Raw genomic sequence first — 15,090 nt, forward strand, 5'->3', positions numbered from 1 at the left:
GCTGCAGGGAGGGCGGTGTATGCGATTGTCATGCTGATTTGGAAAACTGACAATATCTGCCAAGGTAAAGTTATGCCTCCCTCATGACCAGCAGTTCCCCTCCTGGACATACAAGGAAAATGAGCGCCCACATCCACCAAATGACATGGTTCACAGCAGCTTTATGTGTGCTCAAACCTGGGAGCACAACATCTGGGAACAGGAGAATTGACAATAGCATCCAACTGCATGGATGCCCCCTCCCAGACCTAGCGATGAGCAGAAGTAAACTATATGACCCTCTTTTCTTTTCTTTCTTTTTCCTTTCTTTTTTTGGCCATGCTGCGCGGCACGTGGGATCTTAGTTCTCTGACCAGGGATCAGACTCGCACCCCCTGCAAAGGAAGTGCAGGGTCCTAACCACTGGACTGCCAGGGAAGTCCCTGACCTTCTTTTCAGATTGAGTTCAGTAACAGGCGAAACTAACCTACAGTGAGAAAGTCAGAACAGAAGTTTCACCGGGAGGGTGGTTCTGAATGGGAAGGGGCCAAAGGCCCCTTCTGGGATGTTGGAAGTGCTATGTCTGATCTAGGATTCATCCAGCTGTATACCTACGATCAGGGCACTTTAGGTATGCCAGAACTCAAGATGCCCCTCCTCAGTACTACACCAAGGACCCGAGAGCCACTCCCCACTTCCATTTTTCTGTTCTCTCCACCGCTATGCTGTAGGACTGCCCTCCTGTGTCCACACGTGGCACCAGCACCAGCCCCTGGTGGGGCTTTTGATGGAACCCTACCTGCTTTGCCGCTCAGGATGGTTTTGCATTGTGTCTGCACTTTTTGGATCTCCTTTACTGTCGTTGCCACATGTGTCTGAGCTTTCAAGTCCAGAAACAAGTTTGCTGACGGTGGCTCCGAGCAGTTACCTGTTTCATTGCAACCCGACCCTTCAGAGGTGGCAGCTTCTGAAGGAAACGCGATTTAAAAAGGGTTTTGTGAAAGCCCATGCTTCTTGAAGGCGAAGGTTGCCATACTCGGGCATGAAAGTCTTTTTCGCTGCCCTCCTATGTCTTTGGTGAGCTGCTGTGTGTCGCCGATGACGTTAGTGGTGCTGTGAGAGGAGGCAGTTAATTCCTAGAGGGACCTTGGGAAGAGCTGTCTTTCCAGAGGCACATCGGTTTGTCTGTCTTTAGATAGGAGGGTGGTGTGGATTTTATTTTGCCATCAGTTTCAGTTGGCTTGACTTCGAGTGGAGACCTCCAGGTGAGAAAGAAACCATGAGCTGCCAGATGCCACAGGTTCCTTAAGGAGGTGCAGGACTGTTGTCCCTCTTCCCACCTCAGCAGTGCTCTGTGGACCCGAAGAGAGGGCCTGTGGACACAAAGGGCCCAGAAGGGAGCCCCGAGGAGCCATCGTCCTCAGTCCAGCCACGGCCACATCCATATCACTTGGCTGCTCACTTGGGAAGTGTGACTGCTGGTGCATCCACCCTGTAGACAAACCCCTGGACCAGAGGTTTCCAACTCTAGAATCAGCATTTTAGCAAACGAGATACAGGGCACAGTCCGCTGTCACGTGGCAGGGCAAACAGCATCCTGTTTATGTGACAGAATGTGTGAATATTCACATGGAGCTGAATCAGGTCAAATTTTTTTTTTTTAATTGAGGTATAGTTGATTTACAATATTATATTAGTTTCAGGTGTACGATGTGATTCAAACGTTTTTGTACATTATACTCCATTTAAAGTGATCATAAAATATTGGCTGTATTCCCTATGCTGTACAATATATCCTTGTAGATTATTCATTTTATACATAGTAGTGTGTACCTCCTCATCCTCTACCGCCATCTTACCCCTCCCTCTCCTCTCTCCCCACTGGTCACCATTAGTTGTCTATATCTGTGAGTCTGTTTCTGTTTTGTTATATTCATTTGTTTTATTTTTAGATTCCATATATAAGAGACAACAGAGTGTTTGTCTTTCTCTGACGTATTTGACTAAGCATAATACCCTCCAGGTACATCCATGTTTCAAATGGCAAAATTTCATTCTTTTATTATGGCTGAGTAATATTCTATTGTATATATATATGTGTGTGTATACACACACACACACACACACACACACACACACACACACACATCTTTATCCATTCATCTGTGGCTGGATACTTAGGTTGCTTCCATATCTTGGCTACTGTAAATAATACTGCTATGAACATTTGGGTGCATGTGTCTTTTCTGCATATATTCTTGTCTCCTTTGTTGTAGATTAATTGACCATAAATGTGTGGATTTATTTCTATGCTCTCTGTTCTGTTCCATTGATCTGTGTGTCTGTTTCTGTGCCAGTGCCATACTCGTTTGATTACTCTGGCTTTGTAGTATAGTCTGAAGTTGGGGGGCATGATACCTCCAGCCCTGTTCTTCTTTCTCAGGATTGCTTTGGTAATTCAGGGTCTTTTGTGTTTCCCTACAAATTTTAGAATTATTTGTTCTAGTTCTGTAAAAAATGCCGTGGGATTGCACTGAATCTGTAGATTGCCTTGGGTAATTTGGTCATTTTAACAATACTGATTCTTCCAATCCATGAACACCGTGTAACTTTCCATCTGTTTGTGTTTCTTCGGTTTCTTTCATCAGAGTTTTAGAATTTTCTGAGTACAGGTCTTTCTGAATCAGGTCAGATTTTGCTTCCAAATGAATTTGTCTCGAATTTATTTTTTTTTAAAGTTTGATTTTTTTCCTTGAGCGTATTGGGTTTTGGATTTGTGCGGAAGGGATTGTGAGCACATGTCAGTTCTCCAGCACTCCTGTTAGGTGTATTTAAGGTCCAACACTGAGGCTCCTTGAGCTTTGGAGGAGATCAGGGATGCCGGGAGGATGGCGGAGTGTTTTCTCGTACGGTCAGGCATGTTCACAAGCAGGCAGGGGTGACAGCTGCTGGTCCTGGCTCTTCCAAGATTTCTGACCCTCTCTGTTCAAGTTATTTAGTCATGAAACTGGACTGAAGAAGTTCGGGCTTTTGATCTGTTATCCAGGAAGATATACCCCCACCTTTCAAATGAAGACTTTTTTTTTTTTTTTTTTGCGGTACGCGGGCCTCTCACTGTTGTGGCCTCTCCCATTGCAGAGCACAGGCTCCAGACACGCAGGCTCAGCGGCCATGGCTCATGGGCCCAGCCGCTCCGCGGCATGTGGGATCTTCCCGGACCGGGGCACAAACCTGTGTCCCCTGCATCGGCAGGTGGACTCTCAACCACTGCGCCACCAGGGAAGCCCGACTTTTTTTTTGAATCAAGAGCATTAAAAATGTTCCTGTACTTTTTCAAGATTTATCCTTAGAATCAGGAGAGCCCAATAGAGCTTAGGGGCAAAGAGATTCATTCCCCAAACCAAAAAGTCCACAGAAACAAAAGCAGATTTGTGGCATGCCAACAAGAGAGGGGCTTTTGATTATTAATAAGGACCTACTTTAGAGCACAGGGAACTCTACTCAGTACTCTGTAATGGCCTATATGGGAAAAAAATCGAAAAAAGAGTGGGTATATGTATATGTACAACTGATTCACTTTGCTGTACAGCAGCAAGTAACACGACATTGTAAATAATCTATACTCCAATTAAAAAAAAAAGAGGGGCTTTGAAATAACTCAGGATGCATCAGGACCAGGGAACTTAGTGGAACTGCTAGAATTTGTGTCTTGAAGACTGTTAAATGATGAAAAGGCTCGTAGGTATGATTCTCTGAAGAGAAAGCTGGCCTAGAATGTGCTGAGTAATTCTGTAGAGCGAGTGTCTGTGTGTGGAACAGCCTCGAAGGAGAAGCATTGGAGTGTGGCCGGGTCCCAGTGGGAGCACCAGTCAGCTCTCCATCCTGAGAGGGCTCCATCGTCACAGCTCTGGGGGTCTCTGAGGAGCTGCAGCCCTCTCTCCCCACACATACCCCCTCACCCCACCCTGCTGGGAGGGTTAAGGAGGGCAGGGTTGCTTCTTGCTCTCTGCAGGGCCAGCAAGCACTTAACCTCTGTGTCTGGTAGGACGGTGGGTAATTTTAAGTTTCTGTGTTCTTTTTATGTTTTCCAGATTTCAGCACTGAGAATGTATTACTCCTTTATCAGGAAAGGGGTTGTTAAATGAAAGAGAATTTTACTTACAGTCATAGAATTTACAGTCATAACAGATTGAGGGTTCCCTGAAAACTGAACCCTTACTGTAGGGAGCACTTATAAAATTTATCAGCTCACAGACCAATCGTAGCAATCATAACTTAGCAACATCATTGGATATGTTTTTACCTGATTTTTGGATCTTGTGGAGGCCCAGGGTCATAGTTCCGGGCATCAATTTTTAGTTTACAGCACTTGAATATCACTTTTGAAGTATTTGAGATATCAGAGTGCCATTAGTTCTGTAATACTTCTCTTTAAAGGAGCCTACTTTTAAAACTTAAATTCATGTATTTTAAAGGAAACTTGGTCTCACTGCCTTAAGTGGAAACCAGCATTACTTGCTATGAATATGTGTTTTAGATGAATTTATGAAGGTCCAGTCAGATGCTGTTGCCAGCAAAGGCTTTGAGCCTTAGTCACGTTCCTCGTTTTTCTTAAATAGGAAGATGAGCAAGTGTTGGAGTGATGTGAAGGGTGTGTCAGCACTGCCCTGAGACGTCCTCTCTGTTGTAATCAGAAAGATACCAGGGGAAGTGAGGCAGTATCACCTGGTGTCCCCACCTCCTGAGTCCCACCCCTTCCTCGGGGGACTTTGATCTGATTTTGGGTGCCTGATGTATCACCTCCTCAGAGAGGAATGGAGGAGAAAGGACTGGGGGACTGGGGGTGCCCATCAAAGGCGCCAACTCCCTGTCAGATGGGTGCTCTGACATGACTGTGTGTGATCATCCTTGACCTGCCCTGACCCACCCAGCCGATGGCTGTGACCCCCACGCTGACTGGGACTTTCTTCCAGCAGGAGACCACTGTCCACAGCTGCCGTGAAGATGTCCACTCCAGACCCACCCCTGGGCGGAACTCCTCGGCCAGGCCCTTCCCCGGGCCCGGGCCCCTCCCCTGGAGCCATGTTGGGCCCTAGCCCAGGTCCCTCACCCGGCTCCGCCCACAGCATGATGGGGCCCAGCCCAGGGCCTCCCTCAGCAGGACACCCCATCCAGACCCAGGGGCCTGGAGGGTACCCTCAGGACAACATGCACCAGATGCACAAGGTAGGGAGCCCTGGGCCCGCTGCCCCACCAGCTGGGTCCGCACGATCAGAGGCGGGAGGGGGAGCAGCAGCACACCCTGGCCTCTGCTGTGGCCGGCAGCCACCCCACCCTGTGTCTCTCACGCCTGTTGTTTTATTAGTGAATTAAGAATGTCCAAATCCTAAAAGATGGCTTACAGCCCATGATTTCCTCCACTCGGGCTGCTCGGCTCACCCGGGTAACTCACGGAGCACAGCAGCAGGTGCCCTTTGTCCCCACTTGATCCTGTACTTAGGTGCCACTGTCTTAACCACTTACCTGAGCTGATCAGGGATGCTTTTGCCAGTGAGATGAAAAAACCCTCTTTTAACACAAATGGTTGTCCTCTCTCTCTGCATTCCTGGGCGGTGGTTGAAGGAAATGAGGAAATACCCTCTTATGGATAGTATTTTGCCCATTTTGCAGACGAGGAAGTAAGGTCTCAGAGAGATGGTCACTCAGTGAGTTGGTGGCAGAGCCATCTCACCCCTCCGGCCCTCCCAACCCCTCAGGCATGTGCCACATCGCTGACCTCCCACACAGTGTGGTGACCCCCTCCCCTCCCTGCCCTCCCCATCCCCCATATATTTCTGTCAACTTCGATACAGTATCTGTCTTGTCACTTCCCTCTTGGGAAGCTGTTGGTGATCTCCCTCCATCCCCCCACCCCGGCGCACACGCTGACTGAGGCCAGCTTCTCCTCTAGCATCATCTCCTTTTCCCTCTCTGACCATCTTGTTTCTTCCACCTGGACACTTGACACATGTTTGTCAGACGCCTGCCATGTGTCTGGCCTAGGAGCTGAGGTCTGGTGGTGCCCTTCACCTGCCTGCACAGAGCTCCTGCTCTGGGGGAGGCGAGCCCATCAGTCAGCTCCACCAGCCCAGGGAAGAAGGAGCAGAGGGTGGGCCCCACCCAGGGTTCTGCTCAGCATCCTGAGGGCCCCCTGCTTCTTCTGCTTGTGAAGCTGGCCCTCGTGCTCCCAGCCTGGTGCCCTCTCGTCCTCCTCTCATGGCACACACTGAGCTAGCTGTAGCTGACTTTGCTGGGCCAACTATTAGACCGGAGAGCTGGATGTTTGCATTAACTGGGCCTACAGAGGGCCTGGAAGGGTCTCGGAAAATGTCCCCTTTCCCAGCCATTCCGTAGGGGGAGTGCTTAGTGCTGAGCATCAGGAGGGAAAATGTGTGTTTCTGTCCCACCAGGATCTGATCGAGCCTCCGCGGAGGGGCAGAACGATGCTGCAGACAGCCTCCCTCCCAGCTAGCAGGTGGGAGGCCAATCTCGGATCAGTGAGGACATTTGACATACTGTTACCATACTTCATGGGCAGGAGTTACTGCCCGTCTCTCTGATTTACAGTCTCCCAGGCAAGAGGGTCCCCCATCCAAAGACTTGTGGTCACAAGGTCGTCTTGTGACGATAAACAGGGAGCTTGGTATCCCAGCTAAAACTGCTCCTGACCAGGAGCTATGTGTGTCCTTTCCTTGTGAGATTTTGGCTGTCTGAAACTGTCTCCTCACCCTCTCCCTGATGTCCTAGTCCAGCTGTCCCCTTGCCTCTAGACCACCAATCTGCAGGTTCCCTGGGTGGCATTATTTCATGCACCTGCCTTGACACCTAAGTAGATGTCAGGACCATGTCTTGGACCTAAGCCACTTGGTCATGTTGGTGGTTCAGTAAATGCCGTGGCGACTTTGGACGGGCATTATTAGTGATATTGAACTCCTCTCATTCAGCGCCTTTCTGTGCAGTCTCTTCCCTTCCCCCCTTGCTGATCCTGCCCTGTTGTCCACTCTCGTAGCCAATGGAGTCCATGCACGAGAAGGGCATGTCGGACGACCCCCGCTACAACCAGATGAAGGGGATGGGGATGCGGTCGGGGGGCCACGCCGGGATGGGGCCCCCGCCAAGTCCCATGGACCAGCACTCCCAAGGTATGGTTTCCTTTCTTTTCTTTCTTCATGTTTGTTGCCCTCCGGAAGTCCCAAGGTCATTTTCCTAATCGGATCACCCATGCATGGATTCAGAGGACCTAGGACAGTTGAGCCTCGTGGGAGACCCTGCCACAGGGGGCTGTTTATCTTGGGCTTGGCTGGTGCCCTGTTCAGGGCGTCTTGGAGCAGCCCCAGGAGAGCGGATACTGGTGGGACAGAACTGTGTTCAGCGCTGGGTGTTAGACAAGCCCTGGGCAGGATGGGCTCCTCGGGATAGGAGGAGCCACCCAATGCAGACTCCTGGGATTTCCCTGACGGTCCAGTGGTCGGGACTTGGTGCTTCCACTGCCAGGGCGCTGGGTTCGATCCCTGGTCGGGGAACTAAGATCCCGCAAGCCGAAAAAAAAAAAAGAAATGCAGACTCCTGGGCTCTGCCCTGCTCCAGACCTGCTGAGTCAGAATCTCAGGAGGGGGGCGGGGCTCAGCTTTAACAAGCCCTCCAGGTACTTTTCTGAACAGGGAAGTTTGAGAAGCGATGGGGTACATGGCTTCCTGTCACGGGGTGGGAAGCTCAGGGGCTCCACAGGTAACGGAAGTGAGAGGAGTGGGCCTGGCCAAGCCGAGGGGCAGGGGGGCAGGCCCAGAGAAAGCCCGGATCTGTGTGACATCTCAGCTTTAATCGTTGGCGGGTTACTGAGAGATGGGCCAAACCAAACCAGCTGTGCAGGCTGCTAACCAAGCTGCGAGCGTGTGCCCTCTGGGTGCCTCTTGTTTGAATCATGAGAACGAAATCTCAGGGTAGGGGCCCGTGTAATCATGAGAATGAAATCTCAGGGTAGGGGCCCATGTAATCATGAGAACGAAATCTCAGGGTAGGGACCAGTATAAGCAGGCAGGGCTTCCTGTCTCTGCCTTAAAAATTACTGGACATGTGCTGCCGAGTGACCGCTTGGATCCACGTTTCCCCGCAGGTTACCCCTCGCCCCTGGGTGGCTCCGAGCACGCCTCCAGTCCGGTTCCAGCCAGCGGCCCGGCCTCGGGCCCGCAGATGTCGTCTGGGCCTGGAGGTGCCCCGCTGGATGGTGCTGACCCCCAGGCTTTGGGGCAGCAGAACCGGGGCCCGACCCCCTTTAACCAGAACCAGCTGCACCAGCTCAGAGCTCAGATCATGGCCTACAAGATGCTGGCCCGGGGGCAGCCCCTCCCTGACCACCTGCAGATGGCGGTGCAGGGGAAGCGGCCAATGCCCGGGATGCAGCAGCAGATGCCAACACTACCTCCACCCTCTGTGTCCGCAACAGGACCTGGCCCCGGGCCCGGGCCCGGCCCCGGTCCTGGACCAGCACCTCCAAATTATAGCAGGCCTCACGGTAAGGCCCACCGCCCATGGCCCTCGGGGTAGGGAAGGGTCTCAGAGCAAACTGACAGGAGTATGGGCATCAGTGTCGGGCAGATCTGGACTCTGCCGCCCATCGGCTTCCCTGACAGCAGGGTTGCTGTCGTGATAAATGTTGTTTCTCCAGCTGCCCCCTTTCTCCCCTGGTGCCCACAGTGAGGGGCTTGTTTTTGGGTGTGTCCCCTGGAGCCAGGGCTGCCCAGGGAGGCAGGTGCAGGGAGAAACACAGGATGCGTTTTATCCTCTTGTCCGTTTCTCCCTGCATGCAGGTATGGGAGGGCCCAACATGCCCCCTCCAGGACCCTCAGGTGTGCCCCCCGGGATGCCCGGCCAGCCCCCCGGAGGGCCTCCCAAGCCCTGGCCTGAAGGTAAGTTCCCTCTGTTCTGGTGACACGTCTGTGCCCTGACTCCCATGTCAAGTTTGCATCATGCAGACCCTGAGATGAGCCTGGTCAGAGAGAGCAGGCCAAGGACGCGTCCTCGCTGCCTCTGCCATCTTCTTTGGGCCTCACCTGGCCCTGCTCAGCTCCCAAAGGCTTGGGTTTGGTTCCATTCCTCTATACCTGCCCACCCTTGTCTTGTGGCTCACGGTGACCCTGGGGTTTCTAAACTGCTAGCGGGAAGAGAAGGATACTAATGAATGAGTCCACCGTGGGACTCAAGTGAGAGGCCCAGCTGCAGCTGCAGCTGCAGGCAGCATCCTTCAGGACGCAGTGTCCTGAGCCTGGAGGTTATGGCTGACTCTCTTCCCTCCCAGAGCTGTGAGAGGCAGGCAGGATGTCAGGGCGGCTCGGGGTTCTGTCTTCCCTGTGTTCTGTGTAAAATGTAGTTAGTACTTATTTGAAGGTCACATCTGTTAGGTCAAAGCAGTGGATAAAACGGACTCATTCCCCATCCTCACGGGCCCTGAAGTTCAGTGATGGGCATTGAAGGGCTAATCGCTTAAATAGGATTCCGTTGGAGCTGGGGTGGATGAAAGGCAGGCAACTGCTGCTCCTGTGAGGCCACAGCATAGCAAGATCACACCCAGACTCGGCACTTGGACCAGTAGGGGGCTTTGGGGAAGGGGCCTGCAGGCTGAGATCTGGAGGAGGAAGAGGAAGCGAGCCCCGTGGGCGAGGAGTGGTGTGGCAGTGAGAGGTGGGGGTTATGGAGAGCTGCCCAGGCCTTGTCAGCCTTGGGGACGAGTTAGTCCCCAGGGCAGTAAACGCCCAGCAGGCTTGTCATCTCCACCTGGAATGGACTCGGAGCGCAACGCTGTGCCCTGATTCTTGACTCCCCCCAGGACCCATGGCGAATGCTGCTGCCCCCACAAGCACACCTCAGAAGCTGATCCCCCCGCAGCCAACGGGTCGCCCCTCGCCTGCACCCCCTGCCGTCCCTCCTGCTGCCTCCCCTGTGATGCCGCCCCAGACACAGTCGCCAGGGCAGCCTGCCCAGCCTGCCCCCATGGTGCCGCTGCACCAGAAGCAGAGCCGCATCACCCCCATCCAGAAGCCGCGGGGCCTGGACCCCGTGGAGATCCTGCAGGAGCGGGAGTACAGGTGAGGGTGCTGCCGCTCCCCCCACCCCCCAGGTCACGCATTGTTGTGGTTCACACTTCTAAAGGCCTATGGGGTATGCAGCCAGAGATCACCCTCCTGCCTCTGTCCCCAGCCTCCCAGTTCTCTGGGTCAGTGTGTATCTTTCCAGAGAAATCGAGTATGTATACAGGCAGATGGGTACAAGTGGCTGTGTGGTCCCTAAATGGTACCTGACATGTGCACTGTTCCTCCCCTAGCAGAATATCTTAGGGATCATCCCCTATTTGTACAAAATAAGCTCTTCTTTTTTCTGGACACATTCTGCCTGGTGGCTCTACTGTGACTTATTTAGCCAGTGTCTTACCCAAAGGGACGTTAGGTGGTCTCTAATCTTTCGGTAAAACGATGCCGTAGTAACTACACTTGCATATTTCTCATTTCACATGTGTGCATTTATGTCAGAATAAATATGTGAACACGGCATGGTTTGGGTGCAGGGGATTTACGTGCACGTGGAAATTTCATCAGTTCTGCAAAACTGCCCTCCATGGAGATTGTATGTGTTGGAGTGAAAGTGCTGTTTCACCTCTCCAACACAAGTGTATTATCCAACTTTTGGCTCATCCGCACTCAAAAAGCCACCTGGCAAGCTTTGCAGTGGATGTTCCTCAAACATCAGTAGTTGTTGGTCGCTTTGCCAAGGCCTCCTGAGCGCCGGGCGCTGTGTGAAATGCCTGGTGCACAGTAGGTCTGTATCACCCTGTCCCACACTGCTGGGGGCTCCTGAGATTCACTCCCTGAGCACCTCGTGCTCCCCTGTTTCTCCACTGCATTTATAACCTGTTCAGGGCTGGCCTCCCTTGGTAAATGTCAGCTCCATTAGGGGAGAGGGCTGTGCCTTGTTCACCGTAAATCCCCAGCTGCATCAGTAAATCTGTGCCAATGACTGTCTCCGGAGTGCATCTCCAGCTGTGACGTGCGCTGGAGCTCCAGCCCCTGTACCCAGGCGCCTCCCCGCCTGCTCCATCTGGACAGCTTAAAGGTGGCCTGTCCAGATGGCCTTATGCCCCCCAGTTTTCCCTTCTCTCTCTGTTCTCATGCAGCAGCTGAATGGACCATGGACCCTTCGGCTCCTTGACCCTCACTTGTACTCCCTCATCCTCGGTGTCCCCTTGGTGAACCCTCTCAGCTCCCTTCCCTCCAACGCTGTTCACACTGCCATCTGGTCTACACCTCCTCCCTGGCCTCCCTGCTCCCATCCTTGCCTGTGCAGTGTTTCCCACACAGCAGTTTGAAGTCTCTTTTTACAATTAACTTACATTAGATCTGTTCCCTGGGTTAAAACTGGCTTCCGTTATCCACTGAGTAACCCTTTTCTCTTTAGCCCCTGCCCAATGCTCTGTCCTCACCTACCTGACTGTCCTGGTTCCTCTTTCTATTGAACAGGTTAGACTTGTTCCTGCCCCAGGGACTTTGCACATGCTCTGCATTACTCTTTGTGGTTAATTCAGCTTTATTGCCAAGGTCCCCACCTTATAGAGGCCCGCCCCCCCCACCCCTCCCCTCCAGGACCCTCCTCAAAGCCCTTCTCCGGAATTACCATAGATACTTAATTTTTTAACTCCTTTATGGCCTGTCGTCCTGATAATGCTGTGAGCTCCATGAGAGCAACAAACAGCCTTGTTAGTCTTGTTCAGTGCTGAATCCCTTCACCTGGAATGGTCCCTGACACACAGTAGGTGCTCAATAAGTGTGTGAAAGACCGAGTAAGGAGATTATCCCATTTGAACTTCAGACCAAGCCTGTAGGGTTGCTCTGAGGGGTCTCCCCACTTCATAGCTGAGGACACTGAGGCTCATGGGCTAAGTAGATTCCCAGGGCTGGGATGGAGACCCTGGCCCGCCTGACTCCAGAGGCTGGCTCCCACCGCTGAAATGCCAGAAACCAGCTGCGCCCTGTCAGGTTTCCGGTTTGCTGTGGCTCCCGAGACCTCTGTGGCTGCCCTCCTGTATGTAGTCTGTGTTGTGTGGCATCCTTTTCTCGGCCATCTCCTGTCTTATGATTCATATCAGCTTCCCTTGAGGGATGGATACTTCTGAGGCTCCAGCTTCAAAGAAAGGGAACAGATGGGTTCCTTGTAAACAGGTGAGACCTCTCATCACCTGTCTTTTTTCTGTCTTCACGCCCTAGGCTGCAGGCTCGCATCGCACACCGAATTCAGGAACTTGAAAACCTTCCCGGGTCCCTGGCCGGGGATTTGCGAACCAAAGCGACCATCGAGCTCAAGGCCCTGAGGCTGCTGAACTTCCAGAGGCAGGTGGGCGCAGGCGCAGGCCTTTGCTTTCGGAAGAGACTCTTTCTGCCAGCCTTGATGCTTAGATTAAAGAGCCGCTCACTGGGCAGTTATTAAATGTACCCTGACCATTAAAGCCGCTGTGCCAGGACTTCCCTAGTGGTCTAGCGGTTAAGACTTCGCCTTACAATGCAGGGAGTGCAGGTTCGATCTCTGGTCAGGGAGCTAAGATCCCACATGCCTCTCGGCCAAAAAACGAAAACATTAAAAAAAGAAGCATTATTGTAACAAATTCAATAAGACTTTAAAAATGGTCCACATCAAAAAATCTTAAAAAACAAAAGTCGCAATGCCCAAGCACACTTGTTAGCTCACTGTCCCCCTTCCTTTCTGTGTCCTGCCCAGTGGAGGGACATTGGGATGAATAAGTGTGGGCCTTCCCTAAGGTGGCAGTGGCTAGCTTGAAGCAGTGTACTTAGATGGGTCTATTTCTTTCTTTTTTTTTTTTTAATTTTATTTTATTTGGCCATGCTGTGCAGCATGTGGGGTCTTAGTTCCCCGACCAGGGATCAAACCTGTGTCCCCTGCATAGGGAGCGCAGAGTCTTGGCCACTGGACCAGCAGGGAAGTCCCTAGATGGGTCTAATTTCTAAGGGTCCTTTACTTTTTTTTTTTTTTTTTTTTTTTGTGGTACGCGGGCCTCTCACTGTTGTGGCCTCTCCCGTTGCGGAGCACAGGCTCTGGATGCGCAGGCTCAGCAGCCATGGCTCACGGGCCCAGCCGCTCCGCGGCATATGGGATCCTCCCAGACCGGGGCACGAACCCGTATCCCCTGCATCGGCAGGCGGACTCTCAACCACTGCGCCACCAGGGAGGCCCTACTTTTTTTTTTTTTTTTTTTTTTCAAGAAGATGTTGGGGGTAGGAGTTTATTAATTAATTTATTTTATTTTTGCTGTGTTGGGTCTTCGTTTCTGTGCGAGGGCTTTCTCTAGTTGTGGCAAGCGGGGGCCACTCTTCATCGCGGTGCGCTGGCCTCTCACTATCGCGGCCTCTCTTATTGGGGAGCACAGGCTCCAGACGCGCAGGCTCAGCAGTTGTGGCTCACGGGCCTAGTTGCTCCGCAGCATGTGGGATCTTCCCAGACCAGGGCTCGAACCCGTGTCCCCTGCATTAGCAGGCAGATTCTCAACCACTGCACCACCAGGGAAGCCCCTAGGGTCCTTTACTTTTGAACAACCATTAAGGAAGTTTGTTTGTGGTTGAGGGAGGGCAAAGCTGGAGACCTGAAGGCCTGAGCATAGGGCTGTGTGCTGGGTGTCCAGAAGCAGCTGTCTCCTACCCTGTGCATGCCCCGCCCGCGGGCACCCACCACGGGTTCTCCCCACGCACGCGTTTGTGCTCACGGGTCCTCCTGGGAGCGGCAGCCTGCTGCCTGGCTTGCGATATGGAGGTGCGCGTGTCGCGTGGATGTTACCAAGTTGTGCCCGTCGCCAGTTTCTCCTCTTCCTTCCCGAAGCTGCGGCAGGAGGTGGTGGTGTGCATGAGGAGGGACACGGCCCTCGAGACGGCCCTCAACGCCAAGGCCTACAAGCGCAGTAAGCGGCAGTCCCTGCGCGAGGCCCGCATCACCGAGAAGCTGGAGAAGCAACAGAAGATAGAGCAGGAGCGCAAGCGCCGGCAGAAGCACCAGGTGTGTCCCCGCGGCCGCAGGCTTGACTGTGTGCCTGAGTCGTCAGCTCCGCACTGTCGAGTCTTGGTTTTCCTCTCAACACGATGTCCGAGTCTCTTTTCTGTTCATTATAAGAGTATCCTAGGCACTAAGAATACTTCAGTGGACAAAAACCAAACAGTACGGAAAGGTGGGTCATAATCAAACGCACGTATAACACGTTGGGAGTTAATAGGGTGTAAGGAGACATGATGCGGGGATAGGGAGTGATGGAGGAGCCCTTCACATAGGACGGTCAATCAGGGACGGTCTTCCTGAGGATGTGAGGTCTGAGCAGAGCCCCGAAGGGGGAGCTACACTGACGTGTGGACGAGGCTCTTTGCAGACAGAGGGGAGTGTGCCCCAGTGTTCTGTGAAAAACAGTGACCCAGGGGAGGGTGGGAGGAGGTGAGAATGGGGAGGTGATGGGCAGAGCGTGCAGGGCCCTGTGGGCCGGGAGGATGACTTGGGCTTGTGCTATGAGTGAGGTGGGAGCCACGGAGGGTCCTCAGTCAGTGATCTGACTGAGGTTGTTACAAGATCCGTCAAGGAGACCAAAATCTCTACTCAAGTAGGATTTGGGGTGATTCTGTTTGTTCACTCATTTATATTTTCTAAAGTTTGCCTCCAAGCAGTGTCTGTTACTGGCATAGTTTAAAATAACAGAGAAGTCAATATTCAGTGTTAACTACTGTTAATATCTTGGTATATCATTCTGACCTTTTTTGTCTATATACATATAGTAATCAAAAGTTGAACAGCTGCCTTTAAAATATATATATATATGCACATTGAGCTGTTTAAAGTATTATTGAAGCATGATTTTAACATATGTGTTGTAGTCCATCTCGGTGTGCCCAGCATCCAGTGATTTATGAAACTGTTTCCCTGTTTGGGGACATGCAACGTACTTTCAGCTTTTCAGTGTTGAAAGTAACACTGGGATAGGCATTCTTGTCCTTGAGTTTTTGGGCCGATCTCTAGCAGTGAATGATTTGGTGGGAGGGC

At 52.2% G+C, this 15,090-nt stretch overlaps 1 protein-coding gene across 8 annotated transcripts in view; it reads left to right on the forward strand.

Annotated features, from left to right (window-relative positions):
* Nucleotides 1–4,959: 4,959 nt before the first annotated feature.
* The window catches only part of SMARCA4 (SWI/SNF related BAF chromatin remodeling complex subunit ATPase 4), a gene marked incomplete at its 5' end in the record, with an annotated part of 72,489 nt that continues 62,358 nt past the window's right edge, over nt 4,960–15,090 (forward strand). For 7 of the 8 annotated variants that reach the window (XM_079704004.1, XM_079704006.1, XM_079704005.1 and 4 more), the window contains 7 exons: nt 4,984–5,205; nt 7,028–7,160; nt 8,132–8,530; nt 8,826–8,924; nt 9,842–10,100; nt 12,270–12,396; nt 13,891–14,064. In XM_079704004.1, the coding sequence (XP_079560130.1) occupies nt 4,984–5,205; nt 7,028–7,160; nt 8,132–8,530; nt 8,826–8,924; nt 9,842–10,100; nt 12,270–12,396; nt 13,891–14,064 (1,413 nt within the window). Of the gene's footprint in view, nt 5,206–7,027; nt 7,161–8,131; nt 8,531–8,825; nt 8,925–9,841; nt 10,101–12,269; nt 12,397–13,890; nt 14,065–15,090 lie in introns of all 8 variants that reach the window. The other variant, XM_079704011.1, reaches the window with a different exon arrangement.

Source organism: Hyperoodon ampullatus (genome assembly GCF_949752795.1).
Source record: "Hyperoodon ampullatus genome assembly, chromosome: 4".
Taxonomy (NCBI): Eukaryota; Metazoa; Chordata; class Mammalia; order Artiodactyla; family Ziphiidae; genus Hyperoodon; species Hyperoodon ampullatus.